The following is a 26,420-nucleotide window of genomic DNA, read 5'->3' as shown; positions in this document are numbered from 1 at the left end:
TCAGGGTCAATTCCTTTGTCTACATGAAAAGTAGACACAAGAATGACTGTTTTGTTGCGCTTGGGAACATATGACACCAACGTGGTGTCTTTCTGAAAGCCTAACACACTTGAGAGCACTTCCCTTCCTTTCGAGATAGAAAATTCAGTTGGCAGCTGCCTTTTGTTTCTTTTCAGTGTACCCACATGAGACAACTTTTTCTCCTTCAGTTCCTGCACAAGGTCTATGTCTGTAAACCAGTTATCTGCTGTAACGTTACGGCCTGAACCGGATATACATGCAGTCAATCTCCTTACTACATCTGTCGGTTTGTTGCTAATATTGTATGGTCCATCAGGCTGTTTGCCAGCATATCCTATCTCCAAACCATGTGAGTAATACATCTTTGCGTCTACAAGAGCGTATATTTTTTATACCATACTTATTCGGTTTCGATGGTATATACTGACGGAATCCACATCTTCCGCGAAATCCTGCCAGCATCTCATCTATTGTTGTGTATTCTCCAAGAGAGTAGTTTTTCTGGCAGTTGTTTACAAATTCTGTGAAGATTTCTCGTATTGGAGCAAGCCTGTCTTCAGCTTTTCTAGCTATCCTAGTATCACGATCATCAAACCGCATGCAACGCAGCAGGAATTTGAATCTCTTGATGTTCATGACCAGACCGAATTTTTCCACTCTATCTCCTTCTGTTCCCCAGAGCTCTTCCAAACTCTGTCTGTTGGCTCTGTAGGCCCCAGCTAAATAAAGGGGTCCTATGAAAGCACAAATTTCAATTGCATCTGTAAGTTTTGCATCCCGTTCCCTGGCATATTTATTTTTGATAAAATTTATGTACTGATTGGTACAAGTCACCACAGTGTCTAAGATGTCGTCTTAGTCCAGTCGCTGAACTTAAAAAAATGGTCAAACCCGGAAAAAAATAATACCAAGCTGAAACTTAGCCTGGTGGTTCTATTGGTGATGTGGAGTCACCAAAAAAAAAGCCCCATGATTCCCCCTTGGGAATAGTGAGTTTTGGCCATTTTTCCATAATGGCCACAGCCCCCATAGGCCAAAAATTCGAAATCGTCTAAAATTGATGTTTTATACCTCATTCGAAAGATAATTTCATACTGAATCACTTTCACAAAAGAACTATGGTCAAACAATACACACGTTTGAAGTTATTAGCCATTAAATGCGAACTATAAGGCAGAATCTACCATTAGGCTTTAGCCTGGTGCTTTTCGCACTAGATATAAAGTCAAGTGAACAGCACATAGATATGGGCGACTCCAGACGCAAGCGCGACTATGATGATTATGTAATGTTTAGAGATTGGCTTGAACAACGCAATCCGTTTACTTTTGCTGATGAGCATCTACATTCCTTGACATGCGACTGGGTTTCTATATCTGGAGAAGATTTGGTTAATTGTGAGAGATCAGAGGAGATAGGAGTAACCAATCAAAAAACATTAGATGGTCAAAATTTAGTAACTGCAACTATTCAACGCAAAACCTGCATTAAACCACTTGAGGTACTTGGAAATTTTGTAAAGATAGGCTAGACAAGGAACACGTAAATGTCAATCCAATCATTCTTTTTACAAGACTGACCGCTGTTGCAGAACGTGAAGACGCTGTTGAGAAGTACTTTTCATTCGAAATGACACCATATCCTCCTCCACTGTTCAAGGATGGACTCATGAGAAAAGCTGCTTTGAGAACAGCACTAATGAATGATACAGAAGCTGTTGGTAAGGACCAGATTGATAAAAATTCATTGTATGTTGTTGATGGAGGTGCCCTACTTCACAGAGTCAGATGGTTGAAAGACTCAACATTCGCTGAATTGGCTCAACTCTATGTATCTTATGTTAGAAGACACTATGGTTCTGCTCATGCTATCTTTGATGATGATGGCGTATGAGCGATCTTTCCAGGCTAGATTGGAGGGCAGAAAATCATCAGCTACTCAGCAGTCTCGTCGTCCAAGACCCTCAGACCATGCGCACCGTGTGGAGGCCGGTGAGTTAGGCAGTGGTGGATGACATGGTCTGCGGTCTGTTCCGTGGCACCACACTCGCATTCTGATGAAGGAACCAGGCCCCACTTGTGCATGTCCGAACGAAAGCGGCCGACGCCAGTTCGCAGGCGGTTAAGCCTGGTTCACGCAAGCCTTGCGAGGGACATCCCTGGTGGACGGGGATCGGCGTCGGGTATGAAGTCACGGAGCGTGGAGGTGTGATTTTGCCACTCCGTGTTCCACATGTGGTTCGTCCAGTGTGCCGCACTTAAACCAAGTTCTTCTGCGTTCTTAAGGAGTTGTTGTGCGGCAGGCACAAAGGGGCGTCTTGATTTCAGCCGCTGCTTTATAGGTGGTGGTCGCTTGAATGTTGCATGGAGGAGATGGTCGGGGTCCAAAGCGCGGCGAGCGAGAGAAATCGTGGTTCCATTACGGCGTAGCTCAGCGGGTTGGATGCCTGCTAGGATGGGTAGGCAGTCCGTCGGAGTGGGACGCAGGCATCCAGTCACAGTGCGTTGTTGATGGAGGTATCAATCTGGTGGGTGTGAGAACTACGACACCAGACCGGCGCGCAGTAGCCTACTCAGCGGTGGAAATCTTTGATGGATATAAATACGCTTCTACAAAGTCAAATGAGCATATTCGACGAACTGCTAGTAAAAAGTGCGCAAATGTTGAAGTGGCATCTGTCAATTCTGTACCAGCTACACAGGATCGTTTTCTTTCGAATGAACACAACAAAGCTCAATTTATTGATCTGATTTCTGAGAGTTTGAAGAAAGATGGACAGCAAGTAACTACGGTAACTGTGATGGTGATGCTGACACTGAAATTGTGGAAACAGCAATCAATCTTTCTGCAAGCAGACGAAATCCCATTGTTATGTTACTTTATCATTGGAGGGAAGATTTTCAAGATGTTGTATTTATCCAAGAAAGGGCTCAGAAGGGATGAAGCATGAAAACTGTTTCACCACCACTGGAGACAATCAGAGAACATCTTCTGTTTATTCATGCATGGTCCGGCTGTGATACTGTTTCGGCTCCATTTGGAAAAAGGAAAAGTAAGCTTTCTCAAGCTTGTGAAAAAATCTGATGAACTGAAATATTTATAGAGCTTCGGTAGAGAGTTTGTCTTGTTGAACCATAGGTATACGAAGCCGAGCAACGTGATCAAGTTTAACATCTTCAAGTTTATTACATTTACATAAACATAAAACCACGCAACAAATTAAGTACTACGCAACCATTCTTGGGAAAAGATTCGGTAAGATTTTCAAAAAATTTAGCTAAAATTGTCAAAAAGAAAGTTGATTGGGACATTTACCCTGTAGCCTATATAGAACGTTCAAAGTAGGCAGATATTTTCAGCTGAAGTCGCCTACGCCCTTTGCTCTATGTTCTAATGTCGTTTCTAAATTCAGTTGTTTGCGTGATGCAAGCCTGACATACATCGGTATGTCAACAAGACATTTATTGACTAGAGCTGGGGAACACCTGAATTTGAATTCTATACGGAAAAGCGTAATTAAAGATCAGATTTTTTCATGTACAGAATGCCAAAATAACGTTTCTATCAAGCAGTTTGAGATCATGTCTAGAGGCAGGTCTGAGTATCAAACTAAGATCTTGGAAGCCTTGTACATAAAACGTCACAATCTACTTTTAAACAGACAATTGTTGCTTGCGGCTCGTCTTTCTTGCTTTCTGTATTTTAAAATTAGTTTTTTCGCACCTTGCCTTTCTACCATATCATGTGATCTGTTTAACACCTTTTGATGCAGTTACCTTTGATTCTCGTGGAGCCTACTGTATATCGTTGAGTTTGAGCTAGTCAGAAGTACTGTGCAGTTTTTGTCTTTTTCTGTTTATAGATTTAGTTAACCATTGTATTTTTTCAGATGTAGGCTAGTTAATTTGTATGTATATTATTCCTGAAGAGGACATCTTGTGATGTCGAAAACGTTCGATACTTAATTTGTTGCGTAGTTTTATGTTTATGTAAATGTAATAAACTTGAAGATGTTAAACTTGAAATATTTATCCATAGAAATGAGCGATGTTTGGGAAGACCAAGCTAAAACTGCAATGTTAGCAGAACCAATCTTTGTAGCAATGTATGGTGGAAAGAAATTTGAAACCTTAACAAAACTCAGGTTACTTTTAAAAGTATTGGATAAGTCAGTTATTGTATAGTGTATACATGTGTATTTCTCACTGAAGCTTTCTCACACACTTTCTCACACACAAGTATTCTCACACAAATTCATGTTGTGTATGAATTGGAATTAAAAGCGAATTGAAGTTCATCTGGTCCTTTGTCTCCATTCATAGAATTTGAGCATACGCTGACGACTGAAGATCACTTTATGTTACCCTAGTAGCCTACAGAAAATTAACGAACCACATAACAAATCAGCATTTCAGTACGAATCTCAAAGACATTGCATTTGTGAATAAGAGTGTAACATTTTAACTAAGTTAACGCAAAAGAGAGGCAATTTAAGATAATTTCCTTGATCTTTTAAACATCCATGTAATTAGTTATTATTTCATATACCTTCTATTATTAATTTTACTTTAGACATATATGGAGATGGCAACCCAGGGGTGTGTTGGAACCAACCAAATCCCGTCTGCCCCGATAGCTCAGTTGGTTAGCGCGTCACTTCTGGAACGAAGAAGCTTCAAGATCAAGCGGCGCTGGTTCGACTCTCGGGTGTGCGCTTGAGCAACGTACGTTAAGGACTGCTCTCCATTCAGCGGCATCTAATGGATGGAATAATTTCCCGGCAACAAGACTTCAACAATCGGAAACTTCACTCTGTCAATCTCGGTGACCGGGCCTGCGTCAGTGATTCAAAGCCTCTGCAGTCTACAAGTATGCGAAACTGCTAGGATTAAGCTCTGCAAGAAGTTTTAGATGTTATTGTTTATATATTGAGTTATCCAAAATCAGTTTGAGGAGTAACTTCGGATGGGAAATTGTACACTTTTTCGTAAGCTCTGGTTTAACCATGGAGTAATTCATTGTTTGTCACTCCTCACAAAAATCCACCAGGCTAAAGCCTAATGGTGGAATCTGCCTTATAGTCCGCATTTAATGCCTAATAACTTCAAATGTGTGTATTTTTTACCATAGTTCTTTTGTGAAAGTGATTCAGTATGAAATTATCTTTCGAATAAGGTATAAAACATCAATTTTAGACGATTTCGAACTTTTGGCCTATGAGGACTACGGCCATTATGGAAAAATGGCCGAAACTCACTATTCCCAAGGGGGAATCATGGAGCTTTTTTTTTGGTGACTCCACATCACCAATCGAACCTCCTGACAAAATTTCAGCTTGGTATTATTTTTTTCCGGGTCAAATCATTCAGCGACTGGACTATCTGTAAAGAGCAACTTCCAACATTCTGCTGCAGATTTTGTCAGCCTTGCGTCTCCTATTGGCCCTGGTAGATGTCTGATGAGGTTGTGAGGCCTTGTTCTTAAACTGACTTGAAATGGATCTTTGTTTGATCTACCATTTAGTAGTTTTATCCTTCCCAATAAAGTAATTGGTTCCAGCTACTGAATCGTCTTCGTCTGTTTCTTCATCGCTGGAATCTTCCTGTTCCGTTTCAGAATCCTCGTTTCTTTCTTGTACATCATCTTCTGAGTCAGTATCGCTGCTGTCCTCAAAATCTTCTTCCTCATCATCGGAATTTTCCAACAGATACACTGCGTCATCAAGTCCAATCAGTCTATTACTCGCCATTTTACTTTAAAAGCCTAGATAAATTATAGAGTAAGCATAAATTAGAAGTAGACATAGGTATATGTAGAAAAACTGCACTATCGGGCGCAATGAGCCTAACAGAAACCGCAGTAAAATATACAACAAAGTTATATTGTATAATTATGGCAACGCTTTATTACGACATACGAAAGTAGGAAGTCTCAGACAAGCAAAACAAAGGTAAAATCTTAACATTTCGTTCTCTGCCACTAATGACGTATTCGGGTGCAATGTGCCTGAGAGATCTCTGACGCTATATCTGCCTTCCACTAACTCCAATCTCCAACTAAGCTTGACCACGTTTACAAGCAGGTGGTCGGTGTGGGTGGTACAGAAGCAGTTTCCGCTCGGCCAATAAGAGCGTAAGATATCCGAAATTACGTCAGCCTTGTGCCTGACAGATCAGTTGCGCCCGACGGAGGGTTAATGAGTTGATTGATACAGACAGTGTGTAAGAGGGGTTTGAAAGCTTATTGATATCATTGAATATATATTTTTACATTTAAAGATATTTATTCGCTGCATACTAATTTGTCACTCCTACTGTTTCCTTATTCATTGTTCTGAAAATCTTGTCAGTATTTTAACTACAAAAGAGCCTACTCGCCCTGAACATGTAGCCTACTCGCCCTGAAGATGTAGCCTACTTTGACCTCTGAGCACAGATCTATGTTGATAGAAATTCATCCAATGTAAACAAGCAGTTTGTTATTCGTTATTGTATGTTTAACTTAATCAATACAAATCAATCAAATTAATAACCAATGGATAATGTCAATTTGTTTTTAAATAACATCAAATTAATAAAAAGCAACATCGCTCAATGATCTTGACCATTGTGTGTGACGTAAATAGAATTGAAATCATCGTCTCTGCCAATAGCAATCACCAGGTTCTGCAGAAAGACAAAGCGAATAATTAAATTAAAAACTTTTGCACACTTGGAATACTTTGCAAATCCTTTTGTTTGTTTATTGATTGATTGATTGAATCTTTATCCTCGGACTGGGAAAGCTTCTTGCAGAGCTTAATTGTGGCAGTTTCGCATACGGTACTTGTAGAGGCTTTGAATCACTGACGCAGGCCCGGTCACCGAGATTGCCAGAGTGAAGTTTCCGATTGTTGAAGTCTTGTTGCCGGGCAATTATTCCATTCACTGGGTACCGCTGAATGGAGGGCAGTCCTTAACGTACGTTGCTCAAGCGCAGACCCCGAGAGTCGAACCAGCGCCGCTTGATCTTGAAACTTCTTCGTTCCAGAAGTCACGCGCTAACCAACTGAGTTAGGGAACGTTCAAATATTACGTAACGCCTTCGAGGGGGAGGGGGGGTTGTGCAAAGCGTTAGGTTAGCGTCACATCGGGGGGGAGGGGGTTCAAGCAAAACGTAACGCTTTCGAGTACGAAATGGTAGTTTTTTGTGCTGAATTCGTAGTGAAAAAGCGTTACATGGGGGAGAGGGGGATTGAAAAAAGCGTTACATGGGGAAGGGGGGGGGTCAAAAATTCGGAAAAAAAAGCGTTACGTAATATTTGAACGTTCCCTTATCGGGAATGAGATTATAACTAAGTTACCAAATGAACGTGGTTGACATAAAACATTGTCGTTGGTTTAATGTTTATAGGACGTAGAATCGACATTAAAATAATAAACCTCGTTTTGGTTGACTGTTGGCCACCATAGGCAGGCTAGGCTGCAATCACCGAAAGAAAAAGATGTTTAATTTTTTTATATTAGGCAGATATTGGGTTAGATAGATTAATAGAAATAGGCTGCATTGCCATTGTTGCAATATTTATATATAATCAGAGATAAGTCACGTGCAATAAGTCAGATAATGTTAATAGAATGAAAATAACTCTCATCTTACTTCACAATGTAGATTTTAACAACCTGTTTTAGCTTGATGCTGCGAATTCGCTGTGGTAGGGTAATAGCGAAGTGCACTAGCTTTCGGAGCACCGTTCCCTAGTCATGTGCTATGACGAATGGTGCTGAAGTCAGTGAGTCGTTCTTTAATGCGGCTCTTTTGTTTGGCTGCTGGCTGTTGAGTTTCTGTGTTGTTAGGCGTTACTGCTGAAGAACGACTCACTGACTTCAACACCATTCGTCATAGCACATGACTAAGAAACTGCGTTCCGAAAGCTGGTGCAATTCGCTATTAGCCTACCACACCACAGCGAACTCGCAGCATCAGACTAAACATGTCGTTAAAATCTACCGTGTGAAGTAAGCAACGATCATACTGCTAAAAACGAAACTCAATCAATTGAACAACTCTCGCCTTATTTTCCAACCCAACCAGGGCTTCTTGCAACCTGGCTCGTTCTTTCATGTTGAGAGATCTCATTTTCCCATTATCAGCATCAAAACAATTCCACATCCAAACTTTCTTCTCAACTTTATCTAAGACCTGGATGATGTCATCGACGCTGGATAAGAGGTTGCCATCAAGACTCATTCCAACAATCTGATCATAAATTATTATAACTTAGGGCGGAATTCAGATTTGTGTCTCAAAATAAGTCAGTGTTATGCGTAAGTCAGACTTATATAGGCCAGGCTTATACGAGAAGCTTATTTGCGATGCAGAAACTCGACTTACGCGCTACTTATATAAGACCGTATTAAGCCTCTTTGTTTTCGCGCGAAAGAGAAATTGCTATGGCAACTCTTTGGTTGAGGTAATGAAGCGTGAAACTGAAGGCTGTAAAGCTGAGCTACATTCCTGCTGAACCACCAAATAAGGCAATGTTGTGCTTTAAACTCACAACTAGAAAAAAGCACTTTTTTATGATGTTGAAATACGTTATAGTTGCATCAGTAAGTCGTTCGTTAACTAACGTAGATGCCAAGTAATCCATGACGCAACAGATCTAGCACAAAAAGTTCATTCACAAGCAAGGAATACTCATTTAACAATGAAACAACGTAAAACAACGTTATGCCAATATGCACATGGCTTTCGTTTACAATAATTCATAAATTTGAAAGAATCAGGTTACTCAAGTTATTTTTGATGCCTAAATAGGAAAGTTTTGACTTTGCTTGCATAATCATGGCCAGGATTGACACATGATGCGCGGATTTTTGACAACAGCATCATTCGAGATAAATTTGAGAAAGGAGAAATTGATGGAATCCTATTGGGTGACAATGGGTATGCACGGAGAAATACGCGCTACAATTCTGCAAACAGAACTTTGACTAACCCCGGCCAAGTTGCCATCGTTTCTCTGGAAATGGCCAGTTGCAAAAAATCGAAGGCTTATCAATAGCTGCAGTATGGGCGGTATTGCATGCGATCGGGCTGTCAACGTTTCGTCATTTTTAAACAATTCAAAGAGTTCCATAGTTGCAGTTTTGCTAAGACGGAAACGTTGACAAAACTGCTTGTCGTTAAGTTGATTAAAAGGATCTGCATGATCGCGAACAGGCCTTACAATGTGAATATTTGCATACTCTTCATCGAAGAGTTGCCTGAAAGCAATGGTTTGCAAATTTGTGAGAAAACGAAAATACAATTATACTGTGACCTAAGTATCAAACCAAAACCTGTGTCAATAACGCCATGTTTCAGATGCACTAACTAACCCTAACTTTTTCAACTGATCTGTGCCCAGACAGCAAGATTTGTCATTTTTACATTGATTCAACGCCTGCAGACGTTGAATCAATGTAAATATAACGGGTTTTGCTCTCTGGGTGGTCCTTTCAGTAGAGCTGTTCGCGTTAAAAACTTTAGTTAAATCATTCCTCGCTTGATTATTTTGGAAAGGCTTTTTTATCATTTCTTTATTTATTTTCCACCGCTGGAAAGTCTTTGATGAGGTCAATAAGCAGTTGGCGTTCAGAATCGTTGTAATTAAATCCTCTTGGTATTTTTATTGAAATAAGAAATGATAATGCAATTTACATTAAAGGGTTACGGGAATTTGTATAAACTATGTTTATCTAAAAGCGCAGTAAACTCGCTCCTCAAGTTGCTCAGTGAATTTAAAGCAGTAGTTCATATCTTAGCGATAGTTAACTGACGCGAAGAAGTGTTTGCGTATAGCTGAGCTATATTCATGCTAAATCAACAAATAATGCAATGTTGTGCTATTTAAACCTACAACTAGAAAAAAGTCGTTTTTTGTGACGTTGAAATAGAAACGTTGTAGTTGCATCAGTAAGTCGTTCGTTAACGTAGATGCCAAGTAATCCATGACGCAACAGATCTGGCACAAAAATTTCCCTCACAAGCAAGTAATACTCATTACGCACTAAGACAACGTTATGCCAATACGCACATGGTTTTCGTTTGCAATAATTCATCAATTTGAAAGAATCAGATAACTCAGGTCTCAGGTTATTTTTGATGCCTTGAAAGTTAAAAATAGTACAATTGTGGGAATACTGTTGCCAGTTTATGACTAAAAGGGCGGGCGCATAGACTCCCTTTGGTCTGAAAACTGTCAAATGTAAGATAGTTAATAGACTTGTTTTTTCCTGGCATTGCAGACAAAGGAAAAAGTATGACCAATCACAATTGTATGTTTGCAAAAGTGATGTAACAAGCAATATTACTAAACTGCGTGTCAGCGTCTGGTTATTCAACAACACAAAATAGGCATTTCAAAATTTACACCACCAGCAATAACACTAGTAACCTACTATTGTCAGCGTCTGAAAGAAGTCTAGTTATTCAACAATCAAGCCAACTGTCAGACAGAAACTCTGCCTGCAACCAAGCTAAGATAACAGGCACACCTGCTTCACATTAAAAACTATCAAAAAAGTCTCGTGGCGTTTGCACCAGACGGTCTATTTAAAAAAAAAATGCTGTAACAAACCTCCTACTTTCAATTCCTCCAGTATTAGCCAAACACTTTTTCCTTCAACAGAGGCTTAAACCACCTCCGCAGGTGGCTTATATCTTTCGGCTTTTAAGCCGAGCATAAGCCTTGCTAAAGCGTAAGTCTGCTTTCTGAATCGCAAAATCGACGCTTAACGCAGACTTTTGTCCAGACAGACTTAAGCCGCCTTAAGTCTGGTTTCTGAATTCCGCCCTTAATGTATTAATTAACATTGGTGTTTTAGGCATTTTGTTTATTTATGAAACTTAACAAGAATTAACAGATAAAAATTGGATAGGCCTACTTATTGAGACTCAGACGGTAAACGATGTAGGCCTAATGTTAAATCAAAGTTACAACTGATGTTAATGCAATCATTAATCAATAGGTTATAATTAATCATTGGTTTTAAAAGTTAACATTGCATCACAGCAATTAATAATTAAGTTAGATATAACTTACTGATCCCGGCATCGATTTGATTGCCTCGATCCATGGACGGAATTGGTTGGAAGTCATGTAGCATCCCGACAAACCAAGAAATTCAACTCGAGCTGACACATACTTGAGAAATGACGTCACCGCATCGAAGTCATTCTGGGTGTCGGATGATCTCATGGCTATTCTCCCACCTTCAAAATGACTTCCTGCGGTCATGATCACTTTCTCGTCGTTGCTTTCCCTTAACATTTTGCTGATAGCGACGATAGAGCGACTATTGTTACCTATTAATGTAAGAATAATGTTGATCAACATTAGCTAGGCAGGAATAGCCAACCATTACCCAACGAGTCACAAAGTGATCATCACAGATTTTCAGGGATCTCTTTATCTGTATAAAAATAATGCAAACAATTCAGCAAAGAAAAAACATTTCACAAAATATCATTTCACAATTGGCACCAATCTATTTTACGAACGCCGAAAAGAAGGTGGAGAGACTGTGTGGCAGAAGACCAAACAGTAAGGAGTGAAAGAAGAAGATGTTGTTGACAGACAATATAGGGGACTGCAATCTGTACCAGCAATCCCACTTGAAGTGGGAATATAGTCAGGAAAAAAGATCGTGCTGAATGCCATGTAGACGTCTGACACAACTAAAGCCGTAGTAGTGAAATTATACAGCAAGTACAGTAAAACAACTGGGTGCTGTAACGTAACAAAGCAAAAGTTGGGCCAAAGAGCGTACCAGCAATTTAAGCAGTAGTGTAAAAACAAAATAAGTCGTTTTCTAAGTTTCTGCAGTCATTTCGCTATGCTTTTAATTATTATAGGAAATGTATGGAACCCACTAAACCAACAAAACCAACACCTAATACCAGTGATGTACGCGCATACAAAAAATATTGACGCCGTTAGCGTAAACGCAAACGTTCGAGACACCATACGCCGTATGAGTCAACGTAACTTGTAAAAAAGTTAGCGGCGTCAGCTTCAGCGCATACACTAGCGTAAACTCATTTTGTTTGCGAGGTGCCAAACATTCACACGGTATAAACCACTCGAAACAAACAAGTTTTATTTTGAATTTCCACGAAGAAACACAAGCATCTGAAAGTGTTCATCTGACAATTTGCTACGACAATGAAACAAGAAGAATGGAGGCAATTTATGGAGTAATTTATTTTGTGTGTTTTGGTTTTCATCGTCTTCGAGTGGCGTATAATAATTCGGTTCGTATTTTATATGGACTGCCTTGTCACAACATCGGTACGGTAAGCTTCAAATCTCTTTTCGCGAAATATGATCATCAGATGATAGCCTAATGGCCTTCGGGCACTTTCGTGTAATTAAGTTTGGCCAGCCCATGAAAACTTGAGACACCTCTGGCCAGGGCCCACAAGAGGGGCGACAACCGGTGCATATTGTACCGGGGCCCGGTGAGTTCATGGGGGCCCAACAAAATGTCTAAATTCACGCTATAAAAAGATTGATTTCAACGATTTTGCATAAAATATTGTTTTTATATTAGTTCCGTATGTCGAATGGGGCCCCCTTATGGGTAGCCTAGGCTATGCCCTTTTTTTAAATTACAGAATTTTCAATTTTTTGAGTTTAGGGGGGCCCGACAAAATGTTTAAATTTGCGTGCTCAGGTCGATTTTGCATAAAACATTGTTTTTAATATGAATATTAGTTTTGTATTTTGAATGGCCCCCTCACGGGTAGGCCTATGCCCTTTTTTAAAACAACAAAATTTTCATTTTTTTGCGTTCAGGGGGCCAATAAAATGTTTAAATTTGCGTGTTAAGGTCAATTTTGCATAAAATGTTTTTTATATTCTGAAGTTGGTATTTCTTATATGAAGTTGGTATTTCTTATATGAAGTTGGTATTTCTTAATGTCATGAACAATAGCAATGCATTCATCCTAAGTTTGCTGCCCTAGTCTCTGCAGATTTTAAGGTCAGAAATGGTATTGTATGTTAATGTAAAGCTGTAAGCACACACATGCAATGCTATGTCAGCCATGTCGGATAGTATTGCAATTTTTATCTTCGAAATGGCTGATTTTACCCACTTGTTGCCATGGGTACAATCAGGAATTGCCAGAGTTAGGAAGGGTTAAAGTTAGGAAAGGTTAGGGTTTTGATCTTTGCCCAGGACTAAAACAAATTTCCAAAATACAAGTTTTTGTTTTCTACAGCTATAAACTTTTTCTCAATGGCAGAATTCCATATCTGACAACGCAATTAAGGCTATGTTTATACAATGTAGTGTATTGGCATTTTACAGCATTTTATCTTTGTGTATAACTAGTGTGTATCTGTGAATTTAAAGTTGTATTTACAATAGTGCATTGTTTGTGAAATAATGGAGTGTTAATACTTTAACCTAATTTATGCTTTGTAAGAACGCGCATCGCAAATTTTGCTTGTGATTGGTAAGATATCACGTGACATGTCGCGCTGGGGGGCCCGGCAGCAACATCTGCATCGGGGCCCGGCAGGGATTTCGGAGGCCCTGCCCATGGCCTAAGTGGTTTTACTAATTAGGGTACTATAGCTTACTTTTAGCAATTCCCTCTGTTTTTTGCTTCAATTCTTCCAAAAGGAAATCTTTTTTTTGTTTTTCTTCGTCTGAAAAAAGTCGCACGTTTATAGCCTACTTAGGTTATATATAGTAGGCCTGCAGGCTGCAGATAATGTAGTTTTTAGTTGTATGAAGCTTATATACCGGTACTGTAGTTGTATTAGCCTATAGAAGTATAGGTAATAGCTTATATCGGTTAGGTTGTTAATAGACTATCAGTGTCGGCTGCTTAGCAGAGTGGTGAGAACCCTGGCTCGACACTCGAAAGGGCACCGGTTCGACAGCGCTCAATGTTTTCGGCAGGACACTTAAAGGCATGCCCGAAGGTGGACACGAAGATTGGCTTCCTTGCCTTCCTGTCTACTTAATTTAAACCTTCGACCATCAGGCAAAGCGTATTGGTTGGTTTTGGTTTTGAATCTTTATCCCCGGACTGACAAAGCATTGATAGGTTATTCCTGGTAGTTTTGAATACTTGTAGAGGCTTTTGACGCAGGGCAGGTTACCAAGATTGGCAGAGTGAAGTTTTCCGATTATTGAAGTGTTGTTGACGGGGAATTATTCTATTCACTGGGTGCCGCTGAATGGAGAGCAATCCTGAAATGCGTTGCTCAAGCGCACACCCCGAGAGTCGAACCAGCGCCGCATGATCTTGAGCCGGGCGCGTAACCACTTGGACAATTTCCCTACCCCAGGATATCGAAGCGTATTGCAATTACAGATAACCTGCAACACAACAGGAAGAAGTCAAGAAACCACAAGTCATTGAGTCAACTGCTTCCATTGTTTCGGCATTTATAGCTACCGTTAGGTGTTTTGTCAAGACACGGCCGAGTGCTTTCTAGTGCTCAAACATCAAATTTTGCAAAAAAAGAAGATGCAAGGTTAACCAATGGTGGTTGATCAACATCTATGCAACGTTCAAAAGAACTTCAGTTCGACACCGTTCCAAAGCATGTGGCTGTGTCTTGACAAAACACCTAATAGCTTATGCCGGAATAATGGAAGCAGTTGACTCAATGACTTGTGGTTTCTTGACTGCTTGCTGTTGTCTTGCAGGCTACTTGTAGCCTAATTGCAATGTAAATAAATTTCAACGTAATAGTGAATAAAAAAGGCTGAGCTCGATTGTGATTGTTAGTAAACGTAAAAGTTATTTTGGCAGCCGATTGTAGCATCGAATAGCCTTTCTTCACAGAACGCCTTTCTTCACAGTAAACGTAAAGTTACCATTTCTTGCGCTTAGACCCAGCAGAATCCCAGATATAAATTGTACAACAATGGACCAATGGTCATCAAGTAGATGTTTTCGGACGAAGGATGCGAACTTTCTTGATGGCATTTTTTGACAAAGATACAAAGCAGAAAAGTACTCCTGAAAGGTTTGATGTGTGAAGTATAATTGTTGGTTGCCTTCGAACAGTGCACATTTTTTGTTAGATCCTAATAAAGTTACTACAAGGTCCTGAACATCCTCTATAGCAAGATTTTGTCTTTTAAGGGTTTGGGTGTTGATCAGCACTGTACCTTCTTTTGTTGCTTTATAGGCGATCTCAGATAATTTCATAACAATTTCATCTGACAAAGAAACGGCGTGATCAGACGCTTTGAGATTTTCAAGTACAGAATGAAACACTCTAGTCATTGTGGAAATGCCCTTCATCTGTCCTGATGTACCCAGTGAAGCCCTGACATAAAGTTGTAACATAAGCGGGTTGTGGCATAATGATTCTAACTGGGGTGCTTTAGTGGTCAGTGCTCCCCATAGTTCATCGGCTTTGCTTTGGTTATTTATCAAAGCGTCAAACAGTTTTCGCATGTCTGAAGAAGTTAAGTCACGAAGAAAGAAAGTTAGATTCGGTCTGCACTTTTTAGGAATAGAAAGCATGGCGTGCGGACGAGAAGCGAATATGAGATGGCAATTACGAAGAAAATTTCCTTGGCAAAGATTTGAAACAAGTTCTTGAGATGTAAGTGAACTGTTGTAATTGCATTTTTTTACATTTTCTTTTACACGCCAATTCACTTGGTCAAATCCATCAAGAATGATACAAACATTTTCCGGATTGGTTTTGATCCATTCAAAAGCGGAATTTTCTTCATTCTCATTTAAGTTATAGTTACTGTCACCCAACAAAAACTGTTTCAAAGTAAATGTTTCTTCATCACAGTCGTTCATGTTTAGAAACAGCTTTCTGAAAACAAGAAGATCTGCGCACCAACAAAGTCGTCTTGCTAGGCGCTTGGACAATGTCGTTTTCCCTACCCCAGGATATCCAATTATTGAAATGAAGTGGCTCTTTAGAGTGTAGAATACTAATTTGTCAAAGTCGACTTTGCTGTCAAATTTATTTAATTTAAATCCATCGATTTTGGGGTCATATTTGTTGTCGTTGGGAATGAGTCTCCCTTCGTAAAATTCAACCAAAAAAAGTTCAGCACAGACTTCTGGTAAACTGTATGAAGAGATGTCAAACTTGCAAAGGTCGACGTCATATTTAGGATCATACAGCTTGAGTGTCGTTTCCTTAATTTTTTTTACTCCATCATCCGAACCTAAAAAGCAAAACAAAAAACGAGTTACCGCCCGTGCTCTTTTCAAAGCGGAAAATAGTTTTTCTCTGGTAGCCTACATACCCAACTTTATTTTATCAGAAATTTGTATTTTTGTTGTAGCCTCCACTTTTTTAAAATTAATGCCTATGCTAAAAATCATGCGCTTTCCGTACTTCATGCAACTGACTGAAGGGGCCGAAAAGATTAGAAGACTGAACTAAAAATCCTGACACTGAATTAAATTTATCAAAACATATAAAGCAAAGTTATTGGATTCAAACCTTTTTTAGGGTGTGATGTAGCCAAAGATGTAAATTCTGGTAGATTTGAAATTGTTTGGTGCACCATTTGTCGATCAGTGTCATTAAGCTTGGCTGCTACAGTAAATAACATTTATTTTATTCATTATTGTTATATAACATATATTTACAGCTGCATAAACTGTACAACAAAAAATGTTCTGATTCGCTGCAACTTTGGTAGAAAGTAATTTTACAATAACACAAAAAGAGTAGGCTCTATAGACAACAAAATAATGCGGCGATTGAATCTCTGATTGAATAACATTGTTCAAAAAACAAGCAATTTGCGTAACTGCAGTGCGCGACGGTTTGCTTGTTGTGTCTTGCTTTTTTCTGGTATGCAGGAAAGTAGGGTAATATGGGCCACTTGGTAATATAGTCCACCCTTGTTTGGCGTATTTGAAAAGGGCTTGTGGTCACGGTTCTTGTACAACTTGAAAGAAAACTTGACGACAAAGAAAGATTCGCAAAGTTTGATGGACATTTTGTTTGCGTGAATGCATCAGCATGGTGATTGGGTTTTGGTAGGAGTTATTACAATTTTTGCTTGGACGGCAGTAAGTTACAGTTTGAGAAGGGTAACTTTGTAGTTAGGCCTATCTGTGTTACAATTTATTCATTTCACTAGTACATAAAGTTGCAAACCTTCTTCTTTAAACGAAACATCACTCCGTTCTGATTGGTCGATAATTATGGTAAAGTTTTGTCTGTTGTCTTGTTGGATTATTTGTTGACCAATCTGCTGATGGTGATGGGCTTGGTACAAGTTGGCAGCATTCTGGTCTGTTGACCAGTCACTTGACATTGATGATGACCACCTAGACGCAGGTGGGCGACTTGCAACGTTAGATGCAATTGGAACTTGTGCTGTAAAACAAAAGCAGTAATAACAACGTCATCTTGACGTCAAATTAACGCATGACAAAACTGTCAAGTAAACTTACTAAGATTAGTTGGCAACTCCCTTTCTTTTACTGTTTCACTTGGGACAATTCTATCGGCTTCTTGACTTTGACGGTCTGACATCTATGTTCTTTGCTTGGGAGATAAGCCACGGAATGTACAATTAAAACTTAGTTGTGTAATTAAAGTAACTTGCGTTCTTCTGGTGACTATTACAGTAGAATTCGCCTATAACGGCTTCGTTTATAACATCAATTCGCCTATTACATCACATTTCGCTTGGTCCCGGCAGAATTCCTATCTTTTACGTACATTGTAGTTCGGCTACAACAGCATCGCCTATAACGTCAATTCGCATGTAACAGCACCCTTTATTGGTCCCCAGACGTCTTTTGTTCGTTTATAACGTCACTTTAAGGTTTAAGCCATCACCTTCACCACGAACGGTCAGTCTTTTAATCCAGTTAGCGCTGCTGCTTGCACAATGTTTTCCCTTTATTTTTCTACGTCGTTCGCAGCAGGGACTTTAATTAACTGAATTAACTTGTTTCCCGCGTGAAAAACTATCACATGTAAAAAGCAGCTCTACAGCTGACCTCTAAACAACTCAAAGCAACAGTTGTACGACGTACGTGCAGTACTGTATAAACTAATTAACTGAATTAACTTTTTTTCCCCGCGTGAAAAACTATCACGTGTAAAAAGCAGCTCTACAGCTGTGTCAAATCCGAAACAGCTTAAGATCAATGCGTTTTTTATTGCTAACAAACAATGAACTTCTCTACTACTGTAGCCAATGTAACGAGCTGTAGGCTATTGCGCAAATTTCCTGTACCTTGCGCTGTAGATTTTTTTTTAAACAATTTCTTTGTTTGCTGTATTTTCTGCGTGCCTTTTGTCAGTTTGGTGGTACACAGTAACCCTGACTGGATTATAAACCTCTTTCTTTAATCAAAAGACAGTTGTGGAATAGTTTGCGGTAGTTCGTCTATAACGTCAATTCGGCTATAACGTCAGTTTTTGCAAATCCCCTAGAGGTGCCGTTATAGGCGAATTCTACTGTACTACCATTAGAAGAAAATATGGCAAGAAGCTATTATTTAGTTGTGTATTATGTGTAATGCTGCAAAAATTCAAAAAATTTAGTGATTGCAATGCCACTCCTGTGTCAAAAAAAAAACAAAAAACGTAAAAAACAAGCAATTAGGCTACTCTGTAAACTTAAATTGCACAAACCAACATATATTTTATTTATTTGAATAATAATTTCGACTGTGGCATGTTAATTTGCATGGTAGCCTATACATTTCTCTAACTCTAACTGATCGTCAACATTAAAACTATAAACAACACAGTAAAATGTAATTTTACTATATCGTCGGCTCCAGCTCGTGTCTGAGCATTGGTTTCGTCAAGATCCGCCGCCAATGTGTGAGACCGGGCTGGAGGCTTCCAGCTCCACCAAGCCTGCCCCCGTTACACGTAATATTATCGCCATTGGGCTTTGTTTGGTCCTGGTCCAAATTTGAGACAAAGGCCATTCGCTTGTGTGGTTGTTTAAGGTGGTCGTGACTACGCGAGGGCTACGCACACACTCTTGGCCAGCTCCATGTCCACTGCGGTCCAATAAGATCGGAACGTGCAGATTCAGGGGAACCGGTTGCAACGGGCTGCCGGGTGCTCTGTTCATTGAGGCCCACCTTACAGGATGCCTGCCCGTCAGACATTGCGCTCTTCCGCCAAAAAGAGATTGCCGTTGGCGTTGGGGACTTAGTTTTACTATGTACATAGTTTTACATAGTTTTACTATGTAGTTGGATGTTTATCAGCAAATCGCTTTCATAGTCAAATGGTCACGTGTTCAGGAAAACCAACGAAAACAAAAGGATGCTTGATGAGAAAACAGAAAACAGTATTTCAAATCAAAACCAGAATATTAAAGATTTCTTTCTTTTTTTACTGTGAATACCGTAGCGTTTGTGTGATATCATAGGTGAAAGCAAGCCTTTTTGCTCTGTGTATGTAAAACTTTTCTTTAGTCCGGGTAAACATTACGTTGTGGCGCATTGACAAGTAAAAGAATTAAGCTTAAAGGTGAAGATAGGATTAGCCTACGGAAACAAAATATCGTTTCTACAATTTTTGACTATGTGGGACCAATCGAACACTTATAGCCAGGGCCGGATTTACCAATAGCCTAGGCAGGCTGAAGCCTAGGGCCTCAACGTCCAGGGGCCTTGAAGTTTGTAATTCTTTTAAAAACTTGACAAGTTTAAACCTTACCTAAAGTATATATATATGCGTAGCTTTCTGAGTAGCTTTTCTGAGTATGCTAAGCTTTTCTGAGTAGAAATATCACACAACTGGTTTGACAGACTTTCTAAGCGAAACTATAGATGAGTTTGATCAGCAAGCAAAAGCAACCTTGACGAATATTAACTACAGAGCTGTCACTAGGAGACAGGGCCGTAGCCAGACCGCAGAGCAAGGGGGGGGCCAACTTTTCGTTAGGGGGGGCCGAAAAAATTTGAATGATTTTGGCATTTTAACCTCTTAAACACCGGTATCCACAAAAATTGCAATATGTCAGTTTAGTGTTAAGACCAGTAGCGTAGCCAGGAATTTTGAAAGGAGAGGTTTTGACGACCGGCGGGCGAAGCCCGACGGCGTGTTCGCCTAAGACGACACCCAGCGACGGGGGGTCTGGGGGGCCTCCCCCAGAAAATTTTGAAAAATTACTTTGAATTTGGTGCATTCTGAGAGCATTTTCAACAAAAATGTGGGTATGAATATTCTTGTAAAATGGTGCTGTCAGGTTGCATAGCAAACGGATAAGATCATGTTTTCTTCAGCATTTTTCGGAAATAAAGCTAAGTCTCTATGTTTTCTTGTTGCTAATTCCTGGCTGAGATGTTTGAATGTTAGGTATTGGCACAACTCGCTCTTTTAATGCAGTTTTGTTTAAAATTAGGCAAATTTTTTTAGACTGAAAGCATCATGCTCAAGCATAAAGAGACTGAAAGCATCATTCTCAATATCGTGACGTCACACGCGTGTTGTAACCCCCCCCCCCCTTTGGCTACGCCACTGGTTAAGACCAACACTGGTCTCTTATCACGGCAACCATATTACAATGACCAACATAACAAAGCAATTGTTGACTTGTTGTATAAATAGCGGTACTTGTTACGAGCAAAAACTTTAACTGGCTCGAAGAAGCTAGTGCCGAGGATTTTGATATATATGATTACATTCCGCCTATACAACCGTGAGCTAGTCTATTGCAATTGCAGTCGCGGATGTTTGGATGCAAGCCGTCTCACAAACAAGTCTAAATCGATAGATTTCGATACAGAATGTTCAAAGGCCATAAGCACTAAGTTTGCCTGTCTTGGTTGTAACATGCTCCGTCTAGTGGGAGCGTCAGCCCTTGTTAACACTGAGAATCCACACTCACAAACGGCAGTGCTAGATTCAAATGTAGCAATATCTGCTGCAAGGTTGAACACTTCACAGATCAGAAAACTAGAAACAAAATTTATTTACACTGATTGGATTGAAGAAAAAAAATAAACACTGCTTAACTGCACAAATTTGGTTTATCACTGCACAGATTGGTTATCACTGACCCTTAGAATTAAGTATGGTAAGTAATGGGTATGAATTAAGTATGAATTAAGTATGGTAAGTATTTAAGAATGGTAAGAATTAAGTATAGCCTAATTTGTACCGGTTTGTAGGCCTGCTGGAAATCCATTCCCTCTTTGTTAGTGTTCCAGACAATGGTTCACCTAATCAAACGTCATATAAAAAACCGTTCAAGTCTACTGAATATTACGTCATGGAAGTTGCTAGAAAATGTGCCAAAATTGCACCATCGTTCATAAGACTTGTGTCAAACCTGTTTGGACCTGTTTGGGCCTGTTTCAGTTTGAAACCTGTTTAAACAGGAAATATTACATCAGCTTTAAACACCTGTTTGAATGACTTCATAATTGTCTTTCATTATTGCGTCACAGTACTGCATATGTGAGTTTGAGATATTGCTATCTATTCTGGTCATTCGTAAAATGATTGTTTGAAAGTTGGCCGCACATTTAACTGTTGGCTTAGTGCTTGCTAGCTGGACAAAAGTTCCGTCTTTTATCCAAGTAATCTGTATCGTAGTGACAGTTTTTAGAGGTGTACGGCGTTGCACCCCATTTCGATAGCCGCGGGCTAATTTTACAGGAATACACTTATTGAATAGACGTTTCAAGGAGTGTTTCTTTTTCGGTCGATACATACAGACGAACGGATTCGGGAATCTTATGTTACAATTTTCCCACGAAGAGATTATGGTTTACCGCTGTGACCAGTTAGGTTATCATTCTTTCCCAAAACATTTTTATTTTCCACAGTTTCTGAAAAATTTTTTACCAACCTAACACGTGTTGGCCTTGGTTGAATTGAACCTGTTGAGGTTGCCAAAGGAGGAGTTAGGAGGGGGGGGCGAAATTGTTTAATCATCATAGCTGTTAACTAAACAAAACAATTGTAGTTAATTGGGCCAGTTGGAGCTGTGCAACGGGAAAATGGGCAAAATCATTATAATTGCAGCTGTTGCTCAAGAATGTTGGGATTTTGCCAGGGGGGGCGAAACTTTTTTTCAGGGGGGGCGAGGCCCCCCTGGCCCCCGGCTGGCTACGGGCCTGCTAGGAGACAAAGAAATGCACCTGACGCGTTAAGTGAACTCTCTTCAAAGGAAAATTTTAAAATAAATTCCTTTATCTCTATGGTCGACGCACTTGCAGCCAATGTAAGAAGAAGAGCTAATGTGTACAGTGACATTGCAGAAATATTCCTCTTTTTTGGTAATCTAAAAGCAACTAAGGTAGAAATTGTACGAGGCGTAGAACTTCTAAAGGAAGCGTATCCGAAAGATGTTGACCCGAAACTTACTGACGAACTTCTACATTTTCATTTGTACGTGAGACAAACACAAAACCAAGGGCTTACCGGTACAGAAGATAATGAAGACCTTTATGAAATTATGCGCAAAGAAAAAATTAACTCTGCCTTTCCTAATGTGGAAGCAATATTAAGATTGTTTCTAAGCTTAATGGTCACTAACTGCTCAGGGGAGAGATCTTTCTCGAGGCTCAAAAGCATCAAAAATAAACTGAGATCGACCATGTCTCAAGAAAGGTTGTCCGCACTGAACATTCTGTGCATTGAGAGTGACAAACTTAAACAGATAAATTTTGATGAACACTGCATGATTTTACTTTGACGAAGGCTAGAAAAAAATTTTGGTAGACTAGTCTTACTCTATTGATGGCTGTAAATATTTCTTATGTCCTCGTAAATAAACTTTACAATTATTGTAACGGTTGTTTGATCAAAGAAATTAAACTTAAAAGCAAAACTGCCTTAACTAAATTTTTATTCTTTTTAATTAAAAATTTGCACCCATAAATGTGGAAAATGAAAAGAACCAAGAGTTTAATGCACTTATATTTTTAACATTAAGCGATAACATGTGATGTTTAGAGAGTAATTCTGAGCTCATAAATAGGGAGGGGCCTCACAAATGGAATAGCCTAGGGCCGTTCATGGTCTAAATCCGGCCCTGCTTATAGCGTACATGAACATCAAGTCTAGTGCAACATTGTAACATCAATCAATCAATCAATCATTTTATTTTTCGTCATTAACGCGTCCGGGACGAAAAAGATACTAACTACAAATATCGATATAAACCTACCAGCACGTTAACGAACGGGAAAAGGTGGCAAAAACTTGAAAGGTTTAAAACGTGCCTGAATGAAAAATTATGTAGTAGGCTATTTGATGCATTACTTCGGAAATATGTTTTTTCTTTTGTTGGAAGATGCTAATTATCGTCAAACTCTATTGTTGCCCCATTGATGAGGTCCGACTGCCATCGTAAATCAAATTACCGCCTTCATTACAATAATACTATGTATGCTGTTACCTAATCTTGATGGCTGCCATGGCTCAAAGATATCAATAGCGGGTATTCTTTGTTTGATAACGTTAAATTTTACTGGTTGGTTGTCTGATCAAAATGAGCTCGTAATTTCATTTGGAATGCTTTTGCGTTGCTGCTATTTGTATGCCTCTTATTTTTATACTCTCTTTGTGTTGTTTCTTTTGTGATTCGAATATGGGCATTCTTGTCTGATAAAAATAAATAAAACAAAAAAATAAAAAATAAGCCAAACAAATCAAAAATGGCCTATTTTCTGAACAACAACTGCAGAAAACTGTGACTGATGTTTTTCAAATACAATGAGCCTAAGTCTGCATTGTGCGTTTGTTCATTTCTTCTTATATTTCTTTTGTTTATATATTTTTTATTTCCTTTATTTTTGTTAAAATACTCAAAAATAAAACTTGGTATATGGCTCTCCTGTCTTTTGTTTGTTCAACATGTTTTGCGAATGATACAAAATTTAAATTTTCCATATAGCATGTTTTACAGGAGTGTTTAAACATTGTTCCAAAGGTCGCATTAGGTGTCTTACTGGTGACACATGGATGGAACCTTTGAGACAATTGACAAAGTTTTAAAAGTTTCTTGTCATAGCCTACACTATTGAAGTAAAAATATAGAAAATTAATTAGTTGTGGAGGTAGATTAGTCCTTAACATTCAACAATGCAGAAAAATATTAGAAAATTTTAATGTATTTATGTAATTTGTAGACATGGTGGTCAATTAACAAAAACCGTTCCATGGGTCCCACACTTCCCTTAACAGGTTTACCTCAGTTTAATGGCAACTTTCAAATATAAGAAAAGTTGAAATTATTGAATTTTGCAAAGCTGTAACTGCTATGCAACTTGGTGCATCGAAGAACTACAAAGACAAGAAAACTTGTCAGTTGATCTCAGTTTGAGTAAAGTTGCTTTTGTTGATAGGCTATCATCGCCTGTAAAGCAAGCATGAATCACTTTAATTGATTTAATTCTCCGACTGGGAAAGCTGCTTCTTCGGAGTTTCATCCTGGCAGTTTTGCATACTTGTAGAGGCCGTAACTTAAACCCCTGACGCAGGCCCGGTCACCGACATTATCAGAGCGGAATTTCCGATAGTTGTTGAATAGGGCAGGTCGATTTTATACTTTTTTTGGAATATTAAAGTGAATAATGTACCGGTAGTTAGATTTAGTTAAAAAACTCACTTCTGTGAAATATCAGCCATATCGGATGAGAAACGGGTTGCGGAAATTGATTTGAATTTTTTTCAATATTTGAAAGAAAATTGCATTACCGCTAGATAGCGCAAAACCAACTTCAAAAATGGCTGCTTATTTTTCGTTTAAACTGCTTTGACTCAATCCTTCGGGAACTCAAAATGAAAACTTTTATGTTCAGGCGTACTCTTCGAAGTAAAAAATTAATAAAAATGAAACAAATATTCAGTATATACACGAACTACAGTGAGTGAAAGTTGGTTAGGCTACTGAGCTACTACAGCTCGGACTGCAAGTCGTCGTAAGAGTGACGATAATGACCTTAAGACGGAAACGGCCGGCGCGTATTTCTACTGAGAGCTTTGGCAACAATTGTTTTGTGACGATTTTCGAAACCGTAGGAAACTTGCGAAGCTTCCGAAACCAGTTTTACGCATCTCTCCACACTTTGCGAATGTGAAGGTCCATCAGAAATGTTCAGTTTTCAATCGTTGTCAACGAATGATTGAAGGTCCTAATTTGAAACTTCCTGTGTCAGTGGTGGGTTTGGGCTTTCAAGATCGCTGATATCAATTAACTCTTGCCACTCGTTTGCATTCCAGTTGACTAATGGAATCTTTTTTGCTGCCCTGTGCTCGCTAGAAAAATACAAAAATAAGTTAGCGACTGCTAAAATTTTTACTATCCACGCCAAGAAAAAATCAGTTCAGATTTTGCTGCTGTCTGTAATTTTTCGCCGATAACTTTGGTTTTTGCTTTGGCTCGATCCAGTTTGGACTTATTCATTAAAATGTGACGGAGATCAATTTCCGGTCTCAAAAGATGTTTTATGTCATGTAATAATGCATTGCCAAGCAATGATACAGTCACTCCTCACAAGCTCTAAACGGAAAAAAGGAAATTTTACGGTGCTGTATTTGCAGGCCGGCACTCTTGCTTGTCCTAAAATAAAACATGATGACATTAAAAAAAAAGTAACTTACGGTAATAATAAATCTGTGATACAACTCAAATGTTACCGGCCTAAATTATAAACATTCAAACATCAGGGATTTATGGCAAACAAAGGTAAAATACCGTAGTTTCGGTATGTAAATTTTTAGGTTACTTATACTCTTTGTGCACTGAGACTGAGCTTATTAAAAAACATCAATATGATGCACGTGTTGATTTTTTCATTGTGGTACCAATTCATATTATGTAACCTATCACTTTCAATCCACTAGAAATAAATCGTGCTTACCTTGTCTGACGCCGAACCTGACGTGCTTGAGCTACTTATCCATTCGGGTAATTCTGATGGTCCAGGTATGTCGCCTTCCTCCTCGTGGAAGTCATGGGGAAGTTTTTGTAGCCATTCTTCATTATTTTGTGCTTTAGAAACTGCTGATCGATCAATCAATAACATTTGAAAGATACCTTTAGGACCAATTTTTAGCGTTTAATCTATCAGATTAACTCTTTCTTCCAATGGAATTTTGGCATTTGCAGAGAATGTGCTCTTTCTTGCAATCCAATAGCTTGCAGTTGACTCGAGTATCCCTGCATGCCACAACTTCCAGCGAACAAATACATGTCCAGATTAGCTTTTGCTGAGCCTTTTGCGTGTATGCAGTTTATATTCTTAACCAATTTCACTAAATCTTTAATTTTTCTGTTGATGGCTTTGTCAGACATCAAACGTAGGCGAGGATTTAGCTTACTGCCTGCCAGATAGGCTACTAATTAAATCCTCGCTGATGCGCAAAACAATACCCCAAATATTTCTTTTAATTTTAGCATTGTTAAGGTGGTAATAAT

The 26,420-nt window shown here is 39.1% G+C and overlaps 1 protein-coding gene and 1 long non-coding RNA gene across 2 annotated transcripts; both read right to left on the bottom strand.

Moving 5' to 3' along the window:
- Nucleotides 1-6,396: 6,396 nt before the first annotated feature.
- On the bottom strand, nt 6,397-15,930 carry LOC145765331 (protein NLRC5-like). Its single transcript, XM_082577135.1, has 5 exons — nt 14,889-15,930; nt 13,637-13,705; nt 11,090-11,352; nt 8,074-8,259; nt 6,397-6,686 (listed from the first exon to the last, which is right to left on the bottom strand). The coding sequence occupies exons 1-5, from the start codon at nt 15,835-15,837 to the stop codon at nt 6,612-6,614; spliced, it is 1,542 nt and encodes a 513-aa protein (XP_082433261.1). The 5' UTR covers nt 15,838-15,930; the 3' UTR covers nt 6,397-6,611.
- A 9,593-nt stretch (nt 15,931-25,523) lies between these two features.
- On the bottom strand, nt 25,524-26,091 carry LOC145788300 (uncharacterized). Its single transcript, XR_014291505.1, has 2 exons — nt 25,864-26,091; nt 25,524-25,562 (listed from the first exon to the last, which is right to left on the bottom strand). It is a non-coding gene; the product is annotated as an uncharacterized LOC145788300 (long non-coding RNA).
- Nucleotides 26,092-26,420: the final 329 nt, after the last annotated feature.

This window comes from Aplidium turbinatum, chromosome 2, assembly GCF_918807975.1.
Source record: "Aplidium turbinatum chromosome 2, kaAplTurb1.1, whole genome shotgun sequence".
NCBI lineage: Eukaryota > Metazoa > Chordata > Ascidiacea > Aplousobranchia > Polyclinidae > Aplidium > Aplidium turbinatum.
This window is presented reverse-complemented; position numbering and strand designations above follow the sequence as displayed.